At 34.3% G+C, this 20,815-nt stretch overlaps 3 protein-coding genes and 1 pseudogene across 3 annotated transcripts; 2 read left to right on the top strand and 2 right to left on the bottom strand.

The window, feature by feature from the left end:
- Nucleotides 1-3,865: 3,865 nt before the first annotated feature.
- On the bottom strand, nucleotides 3,866-4,789 carry LOC107620138 (uncharacterized; annotated as a pseudogene).
- Nucleotides 4,790-7,804: 3,015 nt separating this feature from the next.
- Nucleotides 7,805-9,172, top strand: LOC107624298 (uncharacterized). Its single transcript, XM_016326794.3, has one exon. The coding sequence runs from the start codon at nucleotides 7,981-7,983 to the stop codon at nucleotides 8,986-8,988; it is 1,008 nt and encodes a 335-aa protein (XP_016182280.3). The 5' UTR covers nucleotides 7,805-7,980; the 3' UTR covers nucleotides 8,989-9,172.
- Nucleotides 9,173-11,245: 2,073 nt separating this feature from the next.
- KCS7 (3-ketoacyl-CoA synthase 7) lies at nucleotides 11,246-12,705 on the top strand. The gene has a single exon (XM_016323495.3). It carries the CDS (start codon nucleotides 11,252-11,254, stop codon nucleotides 12,608-12,610), a length of 1,359 nt encoding a protein of 452 aa, XP_016178981.3. The 5' UTR covers nucleotides 11,246-11,251; the 3' UTR covers nucleotides 12,611-12,705.
- Nucleotides 12,706-12,779: 74 nt separating this feature from the next.
- On the bottom strand, nucleotides 12,780-19,063 carry GMII (golgi alpha-mannosidase II). The gene is made up of 4 exons (XM_016324669.3): nucleotides 18,186-19,063; nucleotides 17,235-17,384; nucleotides 16,977-17,009; nucleotides 12,780-16,063 (listed from the first exon to the last, which is right to left on the bottom strand). The coding sequence occupies exons 1-4, from the start codon at nucleotides 18,732-18,734 to the stop codon at nucleotides 13,325-13,327; spliced, it is 3,471 nt and encodes a 1,156-aa protein (XP_016180155.1). The 5' UTR covers nucleotides 18,735-19,063; the 3' UTR covers nucleotides 12,780-13,324.
- Nucleotides 19,064-20,815: the final 1,752 nt, after the last annotated feature.

Genomic DNA, 20,815 nt, shown 5'->3' on the forward strand with positions numbered 1-20,815 from the left:
AATTTTAATAATTTATTAATTAGTTTATATTTATTAAAAAATAAAAATTACAATTATAAAAATAAAAAATATATTGTAATGAATATTTTTTTAATTTGTAAATATAATTTAATTTATTCACGTAATGTGTTTAATAAAAAAAAATCATCGATTGCAAATAAAGAACAACTTAGTCAATTTGATTAGATTTTTTTTAGTTAATTTTCATCAATTTTTATTAAATTTGATTATATTTGATCAAATTAATTATTTAATATGTTTAAATGATGATTCAATTTGATTTTTTTATTCGAGTTTGGACCGATCAAATCGAACCGAATTAGATAACTACGATAAAAGTCATGTAGAGAAGTTGGCGAGATCTTATATATTATAATTAATAATTAATTAATCAATAGATGAAAGAATAAACAAATGGTGTGGGTCCATGTATACGATTGATCCTTAATGCTTCATCAATCATCATCATCAATTCATCATCAAGCTTCGACGATCCCCCAATGATTTGATGTCATTGGTTTCGCACTTCCAAATTGAAAAATATATATAAGATAAGATAAAATAAAATAAAATAACAAAAATATAATAAAGGCTTAATGAATGAAAACCCCCACATAAAACTCTTCACTATTCGTCTCTTCCATCACCTAGAAATTGAATCATAGATTGGTAGTTCTAGAAAGAAAGGAAAAAAATACAGGTAATGACTGCAGAACTACCAACCTTCCTTTGTGTAGTTCTACGCTTTTCACACACGTGTCAAGATCGTAACACGTGATACGTGTCAATTAAGCAAGCAAAAACTAGTTCACATCACACCCGCATAATAATAATAATAATAATAATAATAATAATAATAATAATAATATAATATTTAAAAAGTTTCTTTTTGAAGGTCTACTGAGATGAGATTTTAAAAAAAATTAATTATTTTATTAATTTTTATAATTTTTATTAAATTTATAATTAAATTTTTTTAAATTTTTTTAATTAAATTTTTATTTTTAATTTTTTAATTAGATTTGTATTAGTGTAAAGAATATTCGATTTAATAGAATATTTTTTATAAATTAAAAATATTTATAATTAAATATTTGATTATATATTTTTAAAAAAATATTTGATTAATTTTAATATTTTTATACAAAAATAATTTAATTATAAAATTAAAATAATATAAAAATTTAAGTATAAATTTAATAAAATTATAAAAAATAACATACCAATTAAACTAAAAACCAAAAGTGTATAGTAACTAGTGAGATTGAAGAAGGAGCTAGTGATGGCGGCAAAGCGTGAATTAATGGGCTCACATACATTACCAAACTTTAGCACACTCTTACCCAATTGGTCACTGTCCCATTCTCTAATTTCTCTTACTTTCATGTGCACTTTTTTCTTTACATAGTTTTTCTAAGGATAAGTTTAGCAGGTGTGTGTTTGGATTATGATTTTAAATTGGAATTTGAATTAAAGTAATTTTATAGAATTAATTTTGGATAAAAGTAAATTTGTGTTAATACGATTTATATTTGACAATTTTATATTAAAATTTATTTTGATAAAATAAATATTGTTTAGATAATATTAATTAAAATCATTTTTAGATAGATAATTATTAAAAAGGATATGGCATTAAATTATAATGTTATTTTTTTATATTTTTTATATGTTTTTATATAGTATATTTTTAGTACTCTTAGTATTTTTTTTAGTACGTTATAATTTTTTATTATTATTATTATTTATAGTTAATTTTTTTGTTTAATTTATTTTACCTAATGCGACCAATAGATTATATTATAAAAAGATAATAACAAAAATATAATACACACAAATTACTATTATAAAAATGAGGATGTTAGGGGTCAGTAACTTTTGTGATTTGTAACCATCAAATAGCCATCAATGATGGTTTTAATGGTGTGAGATTGGTGTAAGATTTCATTCAATTACTTATTTTTCTTTGCTGGTTATATGCTGGCCAGAATTTAACAAAGTTGCTGGCCCCTAGACTTTTTCTATAAAAATATATAATGCCAAAAAAATTAATAAAAAATATAAATAATAAATAATAAATAATTCGTATAAAAAATAATAAGAATTTTATAAATAATACAATAATATGTATAAAGGATAAAGTTGGTAAAAAAAATATTAAATATCAATGGCTAAAAGTCAGTTAGTGCAATGTAGAAGCTAGAACTTGTTGTTTCTCGTAAACTTGGTTTTATGACCAAAATCACTTCAGCATTTATAGATAGAAAAATTTGTCAAACCAAAAATTGAAATTTTAAAAAAGTTATAACGTATTTTTTTTTTGCCAAACACACTCTAAATAATTTAGCATGTACCTAAAATTAGCGGAAAGTTATGATGTGTTTTAACTTTTAAGAATGAGAAACTAATAACTAAAATTACTGAAATTACAGTGTGACCCTTGTACAGGCATTTTTGCTACCATATCATCTACATAGACTTCCATATTCTGACCTATTTGCTGTTGGAATACTTTGTCCATTAATCTTTGATATGTCGCACCTACATTCTTTAAGCCAAAAGACATTACCTTGTAACAAAAATTTCCATGTTCTGTTATAAAAGCTGTTTTGTTTTGGTCCTCTGGGTGCATCAAAATCTGGTTATAACCAGAGTATGCATCCATAAAACTCAAGGTTTTGAAACCAGAAGCATTATCAACTAACTTATCAATGCAAGGTAATGGATATGCATCTTTAGGGCAAGCTTTGTTTAAATTTGTAAAGTCGACGCACATGCGCCATTTACCTGAGTTTTTCCTTACCATTACCACATTTGATAGCCATGTGGTGAAGCAGATCTCTCTGATGAAGCCTGCATTGAGGAGTTTCTTGGTTTCTTCAAGTGCTGCTTGTTTTTTCTCCTCTCCGAGGTTTCGCTTCTTTTGCGCCACTGGTCGGACTGTCTTATCAATCGCTAGTTTGTGGCAGATAACCTCTGGGCTTATTCCCGGCATGTCGTCCGGCGTCCACGCAAATAGGTCGGCATTCTGGCGCAGTATGTGTATGAGTTTTGTTCGCTCATCCCCCTCCAGTGCTTTTCCGATGTGAGTATACTACTTTTCATCTGCTGTTAATGTTACTCGATGCAGGTTGTCCATTGGTTGAGGTCGCTCGCCGAGGTCTTCTCTTGGGTCGAGATCGGCTAGCATTGTGGTTTCGGCAGAATTGTGTATCACTTGGACTTGGGGCCGAGCTATTTGTTTCGTTTGGATTTGCTTTAGACTAGCATTGTGTATCACTTGGACTTGGGGCCGAGCTATTTGTTTCGTTTGGATTTGCTTTAGACTAGCATTGTAGCACTGCCGAGCTTCTTGGTGATCAACGTACACTGTTGCTATTCTGTTTTTCTGCACTGGAAACTTAACACACAGGTGTAACGTGGACACTACCGCTTTGAATATATTCAAGGCAGGTCTCCCAATTATAATATTATAAGGGTTATAACAGTCTACTATTAGGTACTGAATATCAATGGACTTTGACATAGGGATCTCTCCCATTGTGGTCGTTAGCCATATGTGTCCCATGATGGGGACCCTCTCTCCGGAGAACCCAATTAGCTCTCCCGAGGAGAGCTGTATTAGTTTTTCTGACAACTTCATCTTTTTAAAGGTAGAATAAAACAAAACATCAACGCTACTACCTGGGTCCAGCAGTGCTTTCCTTACCAACAGCTCTCCAACCTGTATAGAGATAACTACTGGGTCGTTGAGGTTAGGGCTTGCCGATCTGAAGTCTGATTGATTGAAGGATATTGTGACATATGGGTCCTCCTCCTTCTTTGGCTGCACTGTTCCCTCGATTGCTAGCATCGCCCTATAGCTTTATTTTCTGGCCAAGTTTGTTTCACCTCTGCCTACGTATCCTCCTGATATGTGGCTGATGATTCCTCTTGACGGATCATGAGTTGTCTGTTCTTTTTTGTTCTTATCTGTCACTGCTTGTTTGTGCTCGTTTCTGTCCGAGTTTGCCCCTCTGGCTTTCTGACCTTTGACATATTTGTCTAAGAGCCCTTGGCGTGCCAGTCTTTCTAGCAGGTCTTTTGCAACGATGCAGTCGTCCGTGGTATGGCCGAACTTCTGGTGGAAGGCACAATGCTTGCTTTTATCTACGAACCGTTGGTCTTGGTAGTTCCCTGCTCGGGCTGGTGGCTTCACAATTTTGGCATTCAGAATCTCTTTGATGATGTTTTCTCTCTTGGTATTGAATCTGGTATACGTGTTGTATTTTGGTGTGAGCTTGAAGGGACTCTTTGTATCCTTGTTGCCTGGTGATCTGAAAGCTTTTTCCTCATCCCTCCGTTGTGGTTGTCTGTCCGGCTTTTGGGCCTCGCGGAGTTCTTCAATCTCCATTTGACTTGCAGCCCTTTCTCGGAACTCCTCCAGTGTTTTTGGTTTTGTTATCGCAATGGTTTCCCGGAACTTGCCTGGTCGGAGGCCGGCTTTGAGGGCATGTAAGTGGACAGCCGGATCCAAGTCTTGGATCTCCATAGTAGCCTCGGCAAACCTGGTCATGTAGGCCTTTAAGCTCTCGTGTTGGCCTTGCTTGATCGTGCCTAGGTAGTCTGATCCATGGACGTATATTCTCGATGCAGCAAAGTAGTCAATAAAGGATCTCGCCAGTTCCTCAAAAGAGGAAATTGAACCTGCAGACAGTTTAGAAAACCACAGTAATGTAGCACCATCAAGATAAGTAGGAAAAGCTCAACAAAGCACGGGCTCGTTGTTAGCGCCGTTAAAAAACATCATGGATTGAAACTTTTTGACATGAGCTCGGGGGTCACCGAACCCTTTGTATGGCTCCAGTGCCGTAGGTAGTAAAAGTTTTTCGGCATCTGGAACTTAGTGATCTCGTCAAAAAAGGGGTTTTCGAGGATGAGCTTCTCTTTTGGTGGAGTGATGTTAAGGGGATCTGTGTTGCCTTGCACCGAGCTTTTCGAACTTTCTCCTTCGTGCTTTTCATTGTTCTGTGCGGACAGTTCAGCTATCCTCTGCACCTCCGCCTGGAGTTCGGCGATTTGAGCTAGGAGCTCTGCTTGTGTGGGTTGAGGGTTTTCATTGTCAGCCATGTCCGAGGACCGGGAATCCTGCAAAACAAGGTAAGAAACAAAATAAAATTGATGGTGAGGTCAGATATATTCCGGGCCCCACGGTGGGCACCAAGTGTTTCGTCCTGGTATTGGGGTGGCCGAGCTTTAGCAATTCTGAGCAGGCGACTGTTTGAGAGGAAGAACTATACGTCGGCCAGGATCGAACACCGCAGCGGGAATACCTGCAAAAGATACTCCGACGCTCAAGTCAATAATAATCTTTAGTGAATCAGTTAAGTAAAGAATAGAAGACTGAGAATAGAACCTGATCTTTAGCCGAGAATATTAGTTTGGCTTTATAAAAGCTGTTTTACCCATTTACTGTGGATAAGTTTGAGTTTGTAGATTGGTTATGATATTCTGTTTTAGTAATTAAGTTTGTTGGGCATGTTTCCTTTGTTTCAAATAAGTGAGGTCGATCTTATCTACTCGCATGCCAAACTTTTCGGGTGGCCGAGGATTGAGGTGACGAATCAGTAACAATTTTTGTTTAGGAAATCCAAGCTTGATTTCTCTTTTGCAGGTATTCTAGATCATGTGCTCGTGTAAATTTTTTCCCCCAACGATGATGATCTATTTTCTCTGTTTTACATGTTCACCAGTTCACCTTGATTCATTTATTATAAAATAAAATAGCTAGGAAAACTCTAAGTTATAGGTCTTGTGATAATAATAATAATAATAATAATAATAATAATAATAGTAATAATTAACAACTTTCATTAAACAAAATCAATAAAATAAATTTTTATATAGTAAATAAATAATTAAATTTATCAAATTATTTAACAATTATTGATTATTAATTTTACACAAATATAATTACATATGAATATTTATTTATTTTTTCTACACACACGTATACATATATAATTACATATACTTATTTATTAATAAAAAAAATATATATGCATAAATCATTATATTTTTCGCATCTTTACAACTTTATCAAAATAAGCACGATACTTAAAGTTTTTTACTACTACATAGAGGTGTACATAAAAAAATTAAAATGTGATTAATTGATTAAAAAATTATAATTATATTTTGATTAATCAATTTAATAGAATAATTTAAAAAATTATATTTATATTTTTTAAAATAATTTAATCAAAATCAAATTAAAAAAATTTAGTTTTTAACTGGTTACTAAAACCAAATTTAAAAAAATTCTAATTTCAATTTTTTAGATTAAAAATTCAATTTAAAAGAATGGTCATTTTTGTAAAAACTGGTTTTTTAATAAAAACCAAATTTTTTGTTTTTTTTAGTACAAAAACCATTTTTTTTTAAAAATCAGTTATTTTTTAAAATCAATTTTTATTTTTATAACTAATTAAAAATCAATTTTTTTAATTTTTTAGTCAGTTAATAATCAATTTTATCATATAAAATTAATTTGGTTAATTAACTAAAATTAATTTTTTGGTTAAATAAAAAATAAATTTAATTTTTAAATTAACTAAATCATGTAAATCCCTACTGATACATTCTTGTTTTTGTTATTGGTTTTTTTATTTTGATATTAGTACTTTAAAATGTTCTATAAATATTCGTTATTTGTTGAGAAAAATAATAATAACCACCTAACAGACTTAAAAAAATATCATTAAAGATAGTAATAAAAAAACAGTAAAACCGAATAAAATATTCTAAACTAAACTTATATAGACCACTTTACTAGTAAATTATGAACTCTAACTACTGGTTAGTCTTTTAGAATCTGTGTCTTATATATATATATATACAGTGGTGGAGCTTAGTTCAGACAAGGGGTGGCCATGGCCCCCCCAAACTTTTTATAAAAAACTTAGTAGTACTTTTTCAAAAGATAAAAAATAGTTCACTTGACTTAAATACTTTACTATAATTTAAAGTATCTAATAAGTTCAATAAACAACACTCTCTCTATCTTTAGGTTCAAATATAAAAAATTAGATATCTTTTATTTATTTAATTTAATATTATTTTATATTTTACTATTTATTTAATTTAATTTTTTATATGATAAAAAATAATAGAATATTCAATAAGTATTAATATTATTGTATTTGTATAAATTGATAAAAAAAATTCAATAAATATTATAAATTTTAATATTTGTCCTTCTAACTTCTTCTTTATATATTTTACAGGATATATATTCAAATTTTTATATAAAATAATAATGAAAAATCAAAGAATTGATACATTTTTTAAGAGGAAGGCTAATATTTAAGAAGGAGAACATATAACTTTTACAATATCAACACATGTAGATAGTTCTACTTTAATGAATCACGAAGAAAGTGAGATATAACCTTCAAAAGTTCAAAAAGTTATATCTGATGACTTTAACTTTAACTTTTTGGAACGAGATCTTGAAAAAGGACTTTAAATTTGGCAGTATCACCCAAATCAAAGAGATGAGATTAGACGAACTTATCTTAAATGAGGTCTATATAAAAAAATATTTTGACAATTATTTTTTATTTGGCCCCCCCAAAATTTTGTTTCAAGTTCCGCCACTGTATATATATATATATATATATATATATATATATATATATATATATATATATATATATATATATATACACATGAAAACAAAATTAAAAATTTTAAAAAAATTCCCAAAATAAAAAATCTAAGCTAATAAACAAGTTCCACAACCCTTGCCATTCACATTCACATTCACGTTCACACCCTATATATGACATATCCCATTTCACAACCGCCACACACTTTCCTTCATTTCAACCAAACTCTCTTTCGCTCTTTCCTTCTTTTCATCGTTATTTCTCTCTCTGCGTTAAAAAATAAAGGTAAAGCCAAAACGGAACCGCATTCTTCAAAGCAAAAGTGCCTGCCATGATGCAACAACATGAACCTTCTTCTTCTTCTTCTTCTTCTTTTTCTTTACACGTGTCACCATCTCCCAGCTTCAGCAGCTACTCCTCCGAAACTCTCGCCGATATCGCCGCCCGCGTCATCAACGAGCTCCGCCAAAACCCTCACCAAAACGACGCCGCTTCCGTCCTCGAAGACGACGACGACTCGCTCTTCCCGCCCTGGGAAAATGAAAACGACAACCACCCCCACCAAAACGACGACAAAGCCAACCAAAACGACGACGATGACTTCGAGTTCACGTTCGTTTCAAGAGAACAAAACACTTCGCCAATTTCTGCAGATGACATTTTCTACAACGGTCAGATCAGGCCTCTGTACATGTACCCTCTCTTCGGCGCTCCTTTAAGAAACGACATCAACAACGCCGTCGTTTCTTCGGTTTATTCTCAACAAGAGGCTCCCGTTCCCGTTAATTACGACGATGCTTCCACAACGATTCAGCGTCGTTTGCCTCTAAGGATGCTGATGTTCGAGGAATCGTGTTCGTCTGAAAACGACAGCGTCGTGGACGACGATAACAGTCTCGAAAGAGTTCCCGAAGGAACGTACTGCGTTTGGAATCCAAATAACGCGAAAGTAGCTGCGAGGGACCGGAATAACAAGAAGAGCAACTCCACTGGCACCTCTTCTTCGAAGCGGTGGAAGATTCGAGAACTTCTTCTTAGGAGCCACAGCGATGGAAAGGGTAACAAGAATAGGGGTAGTACCAGTGGTAACGGTAACGGTAACGGTGACGGTGGTAGTGGTAGTGATCTTGATAAGAAGCGTGATTTTGTGTTTGGAGTTACGAGCAAGAGGACAAGCAAGGTTGCGGCGGCGAAGGCGGGATCTGGTGACGGTTACGGCGGCGCGTCCGGGGAGCGTGATGGAAAGAGCGGTTGGAAGTCGGTGTTGCCTTATAGGCAGGAGTTGATTGGAATTTTTGCAAATGTCAATGGGGTTGGTCGTAATTTGCACCCCTTTTAATATCAATTTTAATGATATTTAACTATTTAGAGTATTATTTTATTTTTTTATTTTATGAATTTGGTTTTCAAATTATGTAATATTTTTTGTTTGTTTTTCCCCCTACTTTTTGCTGAGGGTCTCACCATGTTAATACGATTTTTTTTGGTAATTTAATGACATAGTATACGGCTAATAACTAATATATAATAAGAATATGAGATAGATTTAACGTATAATTCTTTTTAATATTTTTATATATTATATAATTTATATATTGTAATTTTAATTGTATTTTAGGTAACAAGTATGTTGTGACAAGCATGAAAGAAATGTTTTGTGAATTGTGACTTATTTGAGATTATATAATTTATTCATATATTAAACTTTTCCTATGAGTTATGATTTTCTAGGAGAAATTAACGATAATGGATTGGTGGGGTTTGTTTGGAATTGAATTGGCACACATGACATGATATAGTGGATTTCAGCAAAAGAAAGATGGCCAGTATATATATGGGTTTACTTTTTCATGTGCCAACTCACAGAAGGATTTCTTAGCGAAGCCTACAATGACTATATCATATGATAATGATAGTAATATAATTAACGATATTTAGGTTTCTTATAAAATCAGCATAAATCTATATTTGCGGCATTGGCGACACAATCGGCACAAGTAATTAGAAGGATGATGGGTGTGCTTAGCAAATTTTGCATATGAATATGGTGTGCTAAATTGCTAATGCAGCCTAAATTGACAGTTATTTTATTTTATTTTATTTATTTATTTTGCAGTATCGTGTGGGTCTCACACGGCACAAACTTGGATAACAAGATTATGCTAAAGTGTGTGCCCAGAAAAGCAAAAGACTGTATTATATGTGCTAAAGTAATCATATAGTAGAATAGTAAAAGTTGATGTACACATAAAAAAGGGAAGAATAATATTAAAACTTGTAATAGAAATGGTCTTTCTAGATATTAGCAGCTTTGGACCAACGGGATTTGGCAATTGCATGGAGAAGTTAATTCAACTTAAAAAATTAAAAAGAGAAGATAGACATGTCCCAAACACTAAGGAAGAAAATTTTAGATTTTGTTTAAGTCTTATTTATGATGAAAGCATTAGTAGGGGAAGTTTTATTTTTCATGTTATTTGGTGTATGTGTGGTATAAACACCGCTCACATGATCAAGATTTTTCAGGTATTCGAATGAACAAATACGAAACCACTCATATCTTATCTATGAGCATATGTCACAAAAAGTGAGTTAGTTCAAGCACATGCAAAAGAAAGATTGGAGAGGAAAAACCTAGATGCATGAGGAATAGGATAACGTTTACCCTTGAGAAAAATGAGAAAATTTCAATCCCATAAACTTTGTTGATTTCTTTAGTTTTAGAGTTTAATTTGGATGTATTAATAGTTTAAATTTTCTATTAAGTTATTTAATTATATTTTTTTTTCTGAATATACAGTTTATGAAATTAATAAAAAGAAAAATTATTTTTGTTGCCATATATATATATATATATATATATATATATATATATATATGAGAAATATGGAAGACTTCGATATATAAAATTATGAATAAGTTATTAAAATAGTACAAAACTTTATATTGCTGGAAAAAATTATCTCGAAAGATACTATTGGCAAATAAATTTTTGAAAGATTTAAAAATGTTATAAAAATTATTAGATATTAAATATATATTCTCAAAAAAAATTAGAAATTAATTTTAATGCATTCTTTTATAAATATGATAAAAAAATGAGACATTGCTATTTTTTATATATTTTTTAAATAATTATTCAAATATTTTCACAAAGATTTGGATTAAATACACAAATACTTTGTCAAATACAAAATTTAGGGTTTAAAATTTGAAATGTAAAATTTATGATTTAGTGTTTAAGGTTTAACCATACGAACTCAACTAAGGTTAGTTCTATCATTTACTCCATTTTTAATGTTATATGGTTAGCTCAAAGTGTCACACAAACATTGTGACTATCACATATTAGGGTCAATTTCCCTAGAAAATGGAATGCAACACGAATGTTATGATTATTTTTTGCTGTATGAAATGTAGGTCACGCAAACAGGATGCCAATATGCATGAGAAAAGACTAAAGAGATAAGAGTAGTTGCATTTTGAAACCACTTTCTTGAATAACAACAAAACAAAACTTCTTTCTTACTTACTAAAATGAAGTGGTTCTTTACATTTGAAGTAATAATATATGAAACACACAAAATTATTATAAGCTTATTATGACCATGGAAACTCTTGTATGCAAATATTTTTCTCTCATATGTGATGGCTCAATCTATGTGACACAATACTTTGCAATTGTGTCAATAATTTTGATATCCCTTTTCTTTTATTTGAGATCCAATGGTGTCTACCTTGTTGACTATGTTTGTTATTCACCTCCTAATCATTTAAGAGTTCCTCACTCCCATTTCGTAGAACACTCTGAATTTTGCAACTTTGACCAAGATATCTTAGACTTTGAAATGAGAGTGTTGGAAAGATCAGGGATTGGAGATGAGTCATGCATGCCACCACCAGTTCATGAAATCCCACCAAATTGTTCTTTGAGGAATGGAGTTGCAGAAATGGAAATGGTTCTTTTCGAAATTGTTAAAGACCTTTTGTCCAAGCACAACGTTCATCCCAAAAGCATTGACATCCTTGTCTCAAATTGCAGCTTGTTCTGTCCCACACCCTCAATTCCATCCATGATCATTAACAGATTTGGACTCAGAAGCAACATAAAGAGTTTCAACCTCAGCGGAATGGGCTGCAGCGCCGGAATATTGTCGATAAGCTTGGTGAAAGATCTTCTCAGAGTTCATAAGAACTCATTGGCTTTGGTTCTAACCACGGAGGCTATAGCTCCGAATGGATACCAAGGGAAATCGAAGTCCAAGATCATGACGAACGTGTTGTTCCGAATGGGGGGAGCAGCAATCTTGATTTCTAACAGAAAACAGGACAAGAAAATTGCCAAGTATGAACTTCAACATCTTGTGAGAACCCATTTAGGATCAGACGAAAAAGCATACAAATCTGTGTACCAGGATCCTGATAAAGATGGTGTCGTTGGTGTTTCCTTGTCACGTGAGCTTCTTCGTGTTGCTGCGTCGGCTTTGAGGACCAACATGAGAGAGCTAGGCCCTCTTGTCCTACCATATTCTGAGCTGCTTCGCTACGTATGGTCAGCAATTCAAACAAAACTCTTGCCATCAGGGGACCAGAAAAAAATCTATCTACCGAATTTCAGGAAGGCGTTCGAGCATTTTTGCATTCATGCAGGGGGAAAATCGGTTATTGACGCCATAGAAGAGAGTTTGAAGCTGCAGAAGGAAGACGGAGAAGCATCTAGGATGGCATTGTATAGATTCGGCAACACTTCATCTTCTTCTGTATGGTATGAACTGTGCTATTTGGAGGCAAAAGGAAAAGTAAAGAAAGGAGATAGGGTTTGGCAAATTGGATTTGGAAGTGGATTCAAGTGTAACAGTGCAGCATGGAAATGCATTGCTAACATTGATCCAAATGAAAGGAATGCATGGTCTGGTATAATCCATTCATATCCAATTGAGATACCTGTGTTTGATTGTTGAAGGGAAAAAACATATTGTAGGTTCAAGAAGCATAATCATTTAGCTCTATAGCTTGCAATGTCATTTGGATAGAATAATTTTAACTCAATGTCTTCTTCATCATGTATTTTAAAGCATTTCAATCTACTTGTTGCTGTGGCTACAACCAATTTGTGTTGCAATAAAATTCTAAACAGAACATCATTCATAATGTTCAAGCATCATTCATAGTGCTCATCATGAATGAAGAGTCAAAAACTACAATCATGTCAATGTTCAACATTGCTAACTTCTTGAGCCTACAACCAAAGAAAGAACTAACTGCTTTAGCATACATAGAGGTATTAGATCTGTACATGTATCACTAACCTCCCTCAAGAGAAGTGTTCTACAATAACATGCAAGCCAATAAAGCAAAATTCACCCTTTTTGTTTTAAACTAAGTTCAAGAAAACATAAACATAAATGCTACAGAAACATACTAAAACAAACAAGAAGCCGCAAGGTGCTATCAGCTCATACATTTTTACTAAGAGGCAATCTACAAAAGTCTCCGGTCACACTTCCTCGGCCGAAGCCGTTCCTCTTTCCTTGAATTTTACCTCAAATTGTGTTTTCACCTGCACTGCCTTAAACACAATGGTTACATGAGAAAGCGGTTTGAGAATAGTTCATTCTTACCGTTCCTTGCAATTCGGCTTAAATCAGCGGCAAAAAGGCTTAGTGATGATGATTCTATTGTAGTGGTGGCCGCAGATCCAACTTGTATGCTTGCAGTTCCATGGGCGACATGACAACGTGCCCCTCTTGCGCAAGATCTCCAAACTGCTCCGTGAATCCCATTATTTCCGGGTCCTCATGGAGAAGATTCAAGGAAGTTGCTTTGACCTTCACGACTGCAAGATCTTTGAACATGGAGAACAGGTTCACAGGGTCTTCGGCCAGGTTGGTGCATTGTGATCTTCCCTTCCGGCAGTATGAAGAATCCCAATGTCTCCTGTGCAGAATTATGGAAAATCTAGAACCTTCTGGTGTTTGCTGCAAAAACTTTAGGGGCCTGGGAATCTTTAAGTTTACTATGTGCAAATCGCATGGCAATGGAGCAGCCAGAGGAGAAAATGATCTAGGTGGTGGCTTTGCGGATAGGTCCAGAGCCTTCTTGGAAATGAATGCATGTAGTGGATAGTTCAAGTGAGAACCGGCTCGGTGAGAGAAAAGAGAAGGGCTAAAAGCAAAAGAGCTGGAACCCAAATTTGTGACGGCAGAAACGTTACGTTCCAAAGTTATGTGGAAGACAACATTCATCACACGGTTATCCGTCACTCCTTGGCCGAGACCACGGCCATCATCTCTAGGCAGGCGACGGTCAAGCATTATCTCTAGCCATCCTTCTTGAAGGCTTGCTGCACCCAGTGATTGCCGAGAGTGGACAGAAAACCGTGAGCCACTGGATCCTTGAATGAATGCAAGAGACGGCATAGGGTAGAAATTGCCTTGCAGGGGGATCTTATCATAAGTTTCCCGTCGGCTCATCTGAAATCCATTCAAATCAGAATAAAATATCCTGTTATTATCAACATCTGTTTTGTATCTAACTATCATCTCTCTATCATTGAAAGCATGGCTATTCATCTCCACATGATATTCCTTTTCAACAACAAACCCTTGGACTGTATTCTCTCCATTATATAGGCGAGTGCTATGAGAAATGGGAGAATCCGCCCAACCTGTTTTCGGGTACGAGTATACTTCCTGCATCAAAGGGCCTTCTGAGATCAGCAATTGTCCGCCTTCTTCGATAATAGACTGAGCATGACCCCTAGGTTTGAACAAGTATGCTCCACCCGAACTAGTATACATACCGATTTCCTCATTTACAGTAGTTGGAGAACCATGTTTCAAGGATATCTTCTGCAACAGACCATTCCTCACATCAAAGGTAAGTTTTTTATGCTGATTCTCAATTTCAGCCACATCACCTTGTATTTCTGAGCAAGAGTACGGAGTAAGACAGGGAACGGAACCAGATTTGGAGAAAATTTTCAATTTTGCAGGCACTGCCTTTGCACAGCCATCAAAACCATGCGAAATGTAATAAGTCTCCAACCCCATTGCAGGAATGGAGACTTCCCAGTGAAGCCGATGCTTCCCGGTAAAGATCTTGCTATTATGATGCTGCAAATCCGGAGAAATTTGGCTTTGAATGCAACTCCAGTTAGAATCAACTACAGTAACATCAGGACTGTCAACAACAACCATTACAACTTCTTCTCTGGTTTGCTCCAAAGGATTGAAAAGTACCACTGTTTGGTAAACACCCTCCCGAATACCAATCACTTTATGCAATGGCTGAGCATCATATTTAGTTCTCACCAATGACGGCTCAAACTGAGCCGGAGTTACATCTAATTTCTCAAAGCGGATACCGAGAAGAGGCTCAATGGCCTTTGACATAAAAAGCTGCAGGTCCTGTAATGAAGTGTGCATCCGCATACCATAGTCCATAACCACATGATCTTTAGCAGTACCAGTTACCCCATCATGATGCTGAAAAAGAGCCAAGTTCCTTCTTGCCGCAGTTAACTTATACGAAAACCCCGTTCCCAGTTTCTCACAATTTGATCTATGACATATTCCGAGTACTAGGGCTACCATCATTTCTGTGGCACGAAGTGTCTGCTCTAGTACCCTATCCACAGCCTTGAAGAAGGGCCGTGAAACATAATAACCACTCCAGTAATCTTTTTCCCGATCAGAATAGGTAAAAAAATCACCTGACAGAGAAGGAAAACCTTCAACTATACTAGATCCTATTTCACCGCGAACAGTATAATTTATTCTCTCTGACTCCTCACGCAGGGTTTGAAAGTAATCATCCAAAGTGCCGAATTTTGCCTCCGCATTCAGACTGGGATTTGAATTAATATAATCAAATAAAATTTGGTAATTCCTGAATTGGGCTTCTGCTTCCTCAATATTAATATAGCGAAAATCATCACCGAGAGGAATAAGAAGAGTGTTGGTTCGGTACAAAGTAGATTTTTTCTTATATTGATCCAGGAGCTTAAGTGCTCTCTCCTGAACATTATCCTGAGTGGTTTCCTCGGGATTTATTCTCCATGGGCACTGTTCATAAGGAAAACCGGGCATGCGTGCAAAGTCAAATTGACAACAAACTGCAGGCTCGGGGCCACATGTATGAGGTATATCATATGAATAAAAGGGCATCATGTGGACAAAAATATCAGTTGTTTCCTCTGCATCCCAGCTCTGACGCCATATGTATTCTAAATTCTTATGCCACGCAAGTTCTTTCTTCAGCTCGTAATGGGTCCTCTGGATAAGCATGTTGTCGAAACCCATACGACGCAAAAGGTATGCCATGGTAGCTGAATAACCAAATGGATCTATCGCCCAAGAATTTTTTGGAATGAACCCAAGGGTTTCATTCAACCACAGGTTGCCTTCTGTCACCTGATACATAATTTTACAAAGATTAAGTACCACGATCGAATAACAAATCTCTAGAGCTAAAGGGTTGTAGTTTGACACGAACATGAAATCACATGATTGACAGATTGAACAATGGAAACATAATTTGTTCTTCTGATAAATGAGTACTAAGTACATCGACAAACCCAAATAGAAATCGTATTCCATTGACACTGAGTTCGATTGTATTGCAAAGAGTTAAGATTTATACAAGTTGACATGACCAAGATACACAGTATTATTGGGTTAGGAAGAGTTGAAACTTATTTAGCGTTACTAATTGCAACAGCACTATATCTTAGATGCCACTTTGAAAGATAAAACTTATGAAAATACATCACAGATCATAGAATCTTAAAATAAATATAAGACTGTTTTATCCAAATAATGGGTGGGTAAAACACCAACTAAGATAACATTGTTGCCAAAATACAAAAAGAAACCTTTGTTAAAAGATTGATAGTAAAAATATTTAAAAGCATCAATAAAAACTTATTTGGTTGAGGAGCATCAATAAATACATCTCAAACATATATTTCATCAAACTTCATATCACATTATGATGCCCAAATAAATTATTAATAAGCACAAAAGAGAAACGTGGTGACTTTAAATTTGATCATCAGTAGTATATTTAGGCAAATAATAGATCACTTGTTGCATTCCTAAATAAAGAACCATTTACTTAGTGACTTAACTGAATAAGCTAAAAAGTGTGGAAGCAATAATATCCATCACATGACAGCCAATCATGCATACTCACAGAAGTTAGTAGGAAAGTATATTGGACTGTTCCTATTATTGAAATAATGAATAATGATCAACAGAAAAAAATACATTAATACAACAACACCACATATATGCAAGCATAAAGAAGACAAATCTTTCAGCATACCTGTTCAATTATAGCATAATAATGGGAATTCGCCTGCATAGAGGAGAATAAACATAAAAGTTAGATTCTGAGGATTAGCGTTAGGACTTTAACAATGGAGCAGTTTTAAAGAGATTATTATTTAAACTTAAATATTCTATCGAGAATTACGCTCCCTTTTTTACTAAAAAAAAAAAAAAGAAATCAGGAATGTTTCTAGAGCATGCACTTTATTGATAGGAATGAAGCTATATTCAGAGTTAAATAAAAATAAATTACCTCATCATTCATCACCCAGCCACCTCCAACAATTTCTAGTTGCCCATTATTTACTAAATTGGTGAATGCTTCCTTCATGTCATTCGAGGCATCCCTCCACCATCTCTCTAAGTATGACATCTCTTCCCATATGAACTTCCGGCGAGAATCCTGCATATCCAAATTACCTAGTCAATCTCAAAATTCAGGTTCCTTTCAAACTGAAGACTAAAGATGGTTAACAATGGTAAGGACCAAAGCCCTGCGCCAGCATGACAGCAAGCACGAACTGGCGGAGTCAACTGAAAACAGAACCATATACGGAATAGAGGGCTTACAATCAACAAAATTTTTGCCCTTATCAATCCCCCTCTCAGAACACCAACATACATCGATGTTTCGTTTCCCATCTTGAGGCATCAAAACCAGGGTTTTGGAGTTCCAAGTAGAATTCCAGATACACACTTATTCAGCCACTCCAAATTATTCAAGAAAATATAGTAATGCATAGACAGAGTTCATATCACTTCACATTAACCAAAAGTCAAACTTATTCAACCAACAACACTATAACCGTTTTTTTGGTAAGTACATGCTATATAGCTAGCTAAGCTGTTCAAAATCGGAAATTGCTGGTTAGACTAAAGCTTGTTAACATAACATTGCCACTTTCACACATTCACCTAATCACTTATTGTTACCTCAAGAATCACACATAGAGCAACAATATGATCATATTCACATGAGAATGCAAAAAAGTTTATACCGTCGATGTATCAAAATTCATCGTCTTCTAAACCTATATTTTAATACAAGCAACAAACAACTATACATAAGATAAACCTTATCCTACTAAGTAGTGTCTGTTACATGCATCAAACGATACTATAATGTTATAGAGCCAAGCAACAATGGAAATACAAGAATACAAAAATAAAATAAAACAAAAGGATCGGAGTTTTTCTTTGTCACCTTTCTAAGTGCTTCAACAATGGTATCAAGTATATGCCGCGATTGGCGATCATAATACTCCTCCACAGTGAGCTTCCAACCAGGATCATTATGCGAATGAGGAACAACAAAAACCTTCAGTTTCTCATTATCCCACTCATTCCCTTTATAAGTAACACTCCAACCTTGCTTCCAAGCGCCACCATCAACATCCAAGAACTCAATCTTGTCATAGAGAGCTTTGGTAGTGATATCAACACTTGCAGCCATGGCAGTGTAGTTAACATTGCTGTTTCCTTTGAGAAGAACCGGTTTTCTGCTTAAGGGTTTTCTGTATCGAGAAGAACGACCCCTGAAGTGTGATGTGATGGGTTTGGGAACCCCAAATCGGAGGAGAATTATGAGGAATAGGGCGAAGGAGAAAACAAGACCAATGGTGAAGAAATTGGAAAAGATGAAATCTTTGAGCTGTGCTCTTCTTCTTTGCTTTCTGGGTACCTTTGATTTTGGGTTTGATGATGGAAGAATCGATTGGCCCCAGCTTCCACTGCGTCTGCTGCTGAAGGCCATGTTTGGAAGATGGAAAAAAACAAAACAAAAAAGTGATTTTTTTTTTCTTCGTTTTTACATGAAATGGAGATCTATGGTTGGATTCTGATGAAAACAGAAGAGAAGGAACGAGAGAAAAACAAGGTTTTGGATTTGGTGAGTTCTACGATGTGTGTTCTACGTCTTCGATGATGATGATGATGATGATTGATAGTGGTGGTGGGATCGAACGTGTGTTGGGGTTTAGGATCAATGGGAAGACCAGACTACAACTGTGTTGCCCAAAAAACCAAAAAAGACAGAATTTGATTTTTTTTTTAAATTATTTTTTTAATTTTTTTTAAAAAAAATAAAAATAATTTATATTTTATGGAAAAAAAAATATTTATCAGGATACAATAATATAAAAATATTTTTTTGGGCTAGTTATATAAATAAATCAAATTGATTTCGAATTTACGCAATTACAACTTTCTGAAATAGGTTACATCTTTGTCCTATTTTAGTTCTATGTAAACTACTACACTCATACGTAATCTGCTACAGGGTAGCACGAATTATGTTGCATTTCGTGTTATGCAGAAACCACTACCAAGTGTCGCAGTTTTTGAAGAAAATCCAACAATGTATAAACCATTATAGGGTCCAGCGGTTTATGCAGCGGCTACCCTAATCTGCTGGAGGATATAGCAGTTTACGTATATGTTGGCTAAAATTGCGATAGCCAGCAACTGATTCTTCATTTGCTAGAGAAAGGAAACATTTGGTTTGAGAGAGAAAATTGTGGCTTGAGAGAGGGAGGACGAGGCTAGGAGAGAATTTGAGAAATTTGGAGAGATCATATTCAAGTGGGATCATGGCAGACGAAAATCATTTGTACCGGTTCAACGGGTTGCTCACGTCGCCGAAGGCATCAATGAAAAGTTTAGTTTGTTTTCTTTTAACTATAAGAGTTGTAGCTGTTTAAATATGTAAGTGAAATTAAATATTTTTTATTACGTAACATTTTTAGAGATTTTGTACATTTAAAAGATGGGATAGATAACACACATTCGTATATGTAAAGTTTGATTAGAATTTTTTTTATCAGTAATTTATTGATTAGACTTTAATATATTAAAAATTTTATGTTTTTTATTATCACTTCTAAAAGATTAGTCAGATAATAGCTATGTAGTTTTTGCACCGGGTTAGAATACTTTTTACGCAATTATTAAATATGTAAGTGGAATTAAATTTTTTTGTTATGTAATGTTTTTGCCATTTTTCCGTATTTAAAAGATTGGATAGATAACATACATTCGTGTATGTGAACTTTGATTAGAATTTTTTTTATCAGTAATTTATTGATTAGGCTTTAATATATTAGGATTTTTATGTTTTTTATTCTCACTTCTAAAAGATTAGTTAGGTAACAGCTATGTAGTTTTTGCACTGAATTAGGTCATTTTTAGTAATAATTTATGGTTTGGGCTTGTATGTATTAGAATTTAATTAGGATGTAGTTATTTTTATCATATGATGCAGTCAAGTAGGTATATTTATAGCATTTGAAGACAACAGAATATGCCTTTGCATGATAAGATCATACCTTATTTGGAAATGGCTGGTTTGTATTACTTAACTAGACTGAACAGTCATTGGTTCTGGTTGGATGAGCATATGGTAAGCGACTGAGTGCATTCATTGAGAAGTGGCGTCCTGATAGGGGTGGCAATATATACCCTATCCGCGGGTATCCAACCCGATCCCACTCGCTCGAGTAGGATTGCCAACCCGATCCGCAGTGGGTAGGGTAGGGTGCGGGTAGGGTTCTCGTGCAGGTCGGGTAGGGTGCGGGTTGAGCTTCAACCCTACCCGACCAACCCGCACTCTATATATGTTTATATTATATACTTATATAAAAATATGTTTTAAGTGGATGTTGAATTAAAGACCTCTCACTAAATGCAAAATATTCTTAGCCACTAAAAGAAAATCATTAATTGATAATTTAAAATTTTTTTTTACAAAAAAATCAGTTCTATTTTAAATTATCATCAAGTTATATAATAATATTGTATATTTTCTGTAACCCGCGAGTAGGGTCGGGTACCCGCGGA

This window comes from Arachis ipaensis, chromosome B10, assembly GCF_059453495.1.
Source record: "Arachis ipaensis isolate K30076 ecotype BB chromosome B10, ASM5945349v1, whole genome shotgun sequence".
In the NCBI taxonomy this organism is placed as follows: Eukaryota; Viridiplantae; Streptophyta; class Magnoliopsida; order Fabales; family Fabaceae; genus Arachis; species Arachis ipaensis.